The sequence below is a fragment of the Lissotriton vulgaris genome, chromosome 4_1, assembly GCF_964263255.1.
Source record: "Lissotriton vulgaris chromosome 4_1, aLisVul1.2, whole genome shotgun sequence".
NCBI classification, from domain to species: domain Eukaryota; kingdom Metazoa; phylum Chordata; class Amphibia; order Caudata; family Salamandridae; genus Lissotriton; species Lissotriton vulgaris.
In genome coordinates, this window is record NC_141691.1 from 2,140,284,609 (window position 1) to 2,140,289,307 (window position 4,699).

The 4,699-nt window shown below is 38.6% G+C and overlaps 1 protein-coding gene across 1 annotated transcript; it reads right to left on the minus strand.

The window, feature by feature from the left end:
- Window positions 1-3,581: 3,581 nt before the first annotated feature.
- Window positions 3,582-4,484, minus strand: LOC147725249 (vomeronasal type-2 receptor 26-like). The gene has a single exon (XM_086966563.1). It carries the CDS (start codon window positions 4,482-4,484, stop codon window positions 3,582-3,584), a length of 903 nt encoding a protein of 300 aa, XP_086822689.1.
- Window positions 4,485-4,699: the final 215 nt, after the last annotated feature.

Below are 4,699 nucleotides of genomic sequence, written 5' to 3' on the forward strand. Positions count from 1 at the left end.
GATGTGTTATTAGAGTGAGGAGGATTTGGCATAGAGGATGCAGAACCTCTTGCATCTGAAGTAGAGTGGCCTTGGTTTAAGGCCTCAGAGAAAAGGAGTTGTTTTGCAAAGGTTTAATTTGTTTTACCTGCAGACATCCTCAATTTTTCTGTGTTGCTTCTTTGATATAGAACAGTTATATTCTGTATGTGCCTACTGTATATCAATTAGCAGACATAAATGCACATGAAGAAATTCAAATGAATTGCTCAAAAGCAGCAAATGAAAATGTAATTTTAATTATTATGAGAGAAAGCTGGAGGCTATCATTTTGTGTCAGTCTTGTGCCTTCTTTTTTTATTTTACTGAACCTTAAAGTCACACTGTGTATTTACTAGTATAATTGGCATGAAATAACTTGGTGGAATATAAAGGAGAAATATCCATTCTACTGACAAGGATTTGAAAAGATTTCCCACTGGAACAGTTTAAACTTTCATAAATACTGTTGCAGATGGATTATAAATACAACAGATAATCCTCTAAGCTGGTGGGAGTGCACAATAAAAAGTTGTCTAAAGTAGAATGAGGCTTATGTCATTTCTTTATAATATTGCTGTCACAATTAATTGTAGCTTGTCTAATTGCCAAAGCTGCAGAACAGGAGGTCCAATGTTATAAGTAGCTCTTAAATATTACCTCAGCAACATAATTCCCACATATGTAGGTGGCTAAATACCGGTCAGTAACGGACGAAAATTGGTGAGAATCCCGTTACCGACCAGTATTTAGCTTTTTCTAATGTAGGAGGCAGGTTTTAAGGATTCAGTAATTTACTGATTCCTTATTTTAAGGAATCGGTAAAATACTGAATCCTTATTTTAAGGAATTGGTAAATTACTGAATCCTTAAATGCTATGTAGGAGGCACTCAAGTTAGTGCATTTTTGCATTCAGGATTCATTATTTACCACCAACTACAAGTTGGTGGTAAATACCGAATACCTTTAAAAAAGCAATAATTTGCTTTTTTCAAGGTGCAATGTGCCATGTGACATACATGCCCTTAGGGCATGTATGTGCGCCACATGTGCACTCATGCACGATTCTGGGGTGCAACAGGGTGTCAATGTGCCACCCTGCCACCCTTGAATATGCTCCTACTATTACAGATTCGGTAAATACCGAATCCGTAATAGTGAATGGCTTCCCATTCATTCGTATGGGCCTCCAGGCCCATAGGAATGAATGGAAAGGTATTTCTTATTACTGAATTGGTATTTACCGAATCGGTAATAAGAAATATTACCGAATCGGTAAATGTTACCGATTCATTACCTACATCATATTTACCGATTCCTAAATACCGAATCGGTAAAATTCAGTATTTGGAATCGGTAAAATGATATTACCTACATATGGCCCTTCGTGAGGTATTTTTAATTAAGGGGCCCGATTCAAATCTGAGACAAAATTCAAAACTTACTACTTTTGGTATTCACAGAAGGCACTTACTACTTTTGGTATTCACAGAATGCACTTACTGCTTTTGGTAAAACGTACTACTTTTGGTATTCGCAGAAGGCATTTAGTAATAGTAAAGACAGTTTACTACTACTAAATGCCTTCTGTGAATACCAATATTAGTAAGTTTAACCAAAAGTATTAGTATTAGTATTAGTGTGGGGAGATGACCTCAATACATTTGTAAGTGGAGTACCTTGGCTATGTGGTTTTAGGAATGGTGAGAAGAAATTACAATTGCCTGCCTGATCCTGCTACTTTTTTATGGTTGGTCCATTGGCAAAGTTAAAAACAGTGTGATGTCATAGGGGAGTAGTGACCATATACATCTGAAGTCGACATGTTTCAGCCATTAGAAATGCCCATGTTGGTCGGTCAGTGTTCTTCAGGACCTTATTTTTGTGATAATCCTCACAAGTATAACTGGCCTTTATTGTTATGTGTGTTTGTCTTTTGTTTAAACCATTTTGAGTAAGGCATGCACGCAAATCATACAGACCAGTATTTTTGACTTTTTGCATTGGTCTGAGCTGTGGGAGAGAGAATCAATAGCATTATGCAGTAATAAAATGTCTACTTTTTAATGCATCGTACGTATTTTCTCCCAAGTAGTTGTGTGTCTTCTCATGCACACTTGTGTGAAAAACCTCACCCTATTATGCCTAATACATATTTTGAACTCAAAGTAGAATAAGGTAATTGAAAAATCAGAGTGGCTAACCAGTCAGGATCTTGAAGAAAACCCAAAACCAAAAATAGGTTTGAATCTCATTTATTAACACACTAGGGGAGAGCTATATTTTGAACAGAAACCTTATAGCAGGCAAACACAAAACAATTGGAAGGCCACCATAATAGAGTGAATTTCTAAACCCCAAGAGGCGTTTCAAACAAGAGGTTTGTTTTCCAAACAATAATAATGATTATAACCTCTGCATGTCATTTATTATCAGACTGGTTTCAAGTGGAAAATACTTTGTGAACACTTTTGAGTTTTGCAGTTATTAGTTAATTTATTGTATACTAAGTTTTGTAATGCTGTGATTACTTATGTTTGTCAACTGCAATATTATGCCTGATATTTGAATTGTGGTCTGAAAGATATGTTAAGTGTTCATTAAATATTTACATAAAAGGAGAGAATAACAGTGAACAAATACACAGGCCATGAGAATTCATTCACTTCACCCTGAATCTAAAGTATTGACTTAATAATTTCGACTTGGTTAACTTGATCATATAAACTTTCTTAAAGTGGCATTTTCAAAATTGTAAGGAAAAATCTTACTTTACCATTAAAGAGAGTTTATCGTTGCATTTTCATAGTTACCAAACATGATTGATCTACCTGCTCCCAATTAGAAGTTACAGCTTATTAAATGTAAGGAATCTCCAATGTTATCCTATGAGCAGGGTAGGCCTGACAGCAATTAAAAAATATGTACCAGGACATGTAAAATGTAAAAGCACATGATTATCACATAGTCCTCGGACTACCTCCGGCCTACGTTAGAGATGACATATGTAATAAAATGTGAGTTTTAGGCTTGGCTAAGGGTTCCGAATGTCAAGCTGAGGTGGCAGTGAAACTACACAGACAGGCTTTGCAGTGGCAAGCCTGGGAAAGGTTTAAAAGGGCTACTTTGTATTTTTTAAAACATTTTTACAATATGATCTCAACCAAAATATCAGAGAATTTTACATGAGTGCCAGTTGTATTACAGATGGGCACATTCTTTTTCAGCTACGGGGAGATTACAGTCATTTGCCCAGAATCACAGAATGTTGAGCCCCCTGCCAAGACTCAAACCCAGTTCCCCAGTTGCAAAGTTGGCCGCTCTAGTCATTACGCCATATCCTCTGAGTGGTACAATTAGTGCTGCAGGCCCACTAGTAGTAGTAAAACCACTGGAACTATGCAAGCACAGGAAGGACTCAAAATTATCCCCAGTGAATGTATTGATGCTTTACTGCAGGCAGTCAAATGGTTATACAAAAGGATGATACATTTCTTTTAAACCCTCCAGAAATTACACATTTTAATATTAAATTGGGTCAATGTTGAACTCCACAATAAGACTATAAATGAATATGTAAAGTTAAATGTTCTCTGGCATTGATATCCGGTCTGAACAGAATGATGTAACATTTGGGAATGAACAAACAGCCCAGCAGTCCAGCGCTGGAAGCTAAGATGGCGAAGATCTCCACGGCCACCATGTACCTGCCTTTAGTGCTGATGTAGGCTGGGAAGAAAGAAACCCAGACACTGCAGAACACCAGCATGCTGAAGGTGATGAGCTTGGCCTCGTTGAACTTATCCGGGAGGTTCCTGGCTAAGAATGCTACTATGAAGCTGGCCAAGGCCAACAGTCCCATGTAACCAATCACACAGTAGAAAGCAGTCACCGAGCCCTGGTCACACAGCAGGGTCATCCTGCCAGTCTCAGACTGTGTGTCAGTGCCAGGGTGAGGTGGGGAGGTGAGCAGCCAAGACAGACAGATTGTCACTTCTCCCAGTGTGGACAAGAGGACAATAGAGCCGGACACCCGTGATCCCAGCCATCTGCTTATTCTGCTCCCAGGCCTGGTGGCATTAAAGGCAATGACAACAGTGACAGTTTTTGCTAAAACACAGGACACAGCAACAGTAAAAATAATCCCAAATGCAGCTTGTTGGATCAAGCATGTCCATGCCACAGGGCGTCCAATAAAAAGGAGGGAGCAGAGAAAGGCCAACATTAGGGCAGTGAGGAGTGCGTAGCTGAGATCCCGGTTATTGACCTTCACTATGGGTGTGTCCCGGTGTCTGAGAAAGATTCCTAGCACTGCAGCAGTGACAGCAGAGAAGATCATGGTGACAGTGGCCAAAATCACACCAAGGATATCACTGTAGGAGAGGAAAACAATGTCCTTTAGGAGGCATCCAGCTTTCTTGGCATCCGGCCACTGGTCCTCAGGGCACTGCATACAGTTTTCCATGTCTAAAATACAATTCAAACATAATCAGTAATTTTCACTGGTTCAGTCTTCCCAGAAATATGTATTTGATTGTTCAATAAAGCATTTAGTCCCAACTTATTTCGAAAATATTTTACTTTTGATACAAAAGTAAGCTTTTTGGCAATTTTAGATGTAAGGTGCAGGGTTTGAGTTAAACTCTTGCTACTCAAATGCAATCACTTAATGACCACACA

What these genes read in the sequence shown, in the direction of transcription:
- LOC147725249 (XM_086966563.1), bottom strand. Translation starts at nt 4,484, where the DNA reads ATGGAAAACTGTATGCAGTGCCCTGAGGACCAGTGGCCGGATGCCAAG.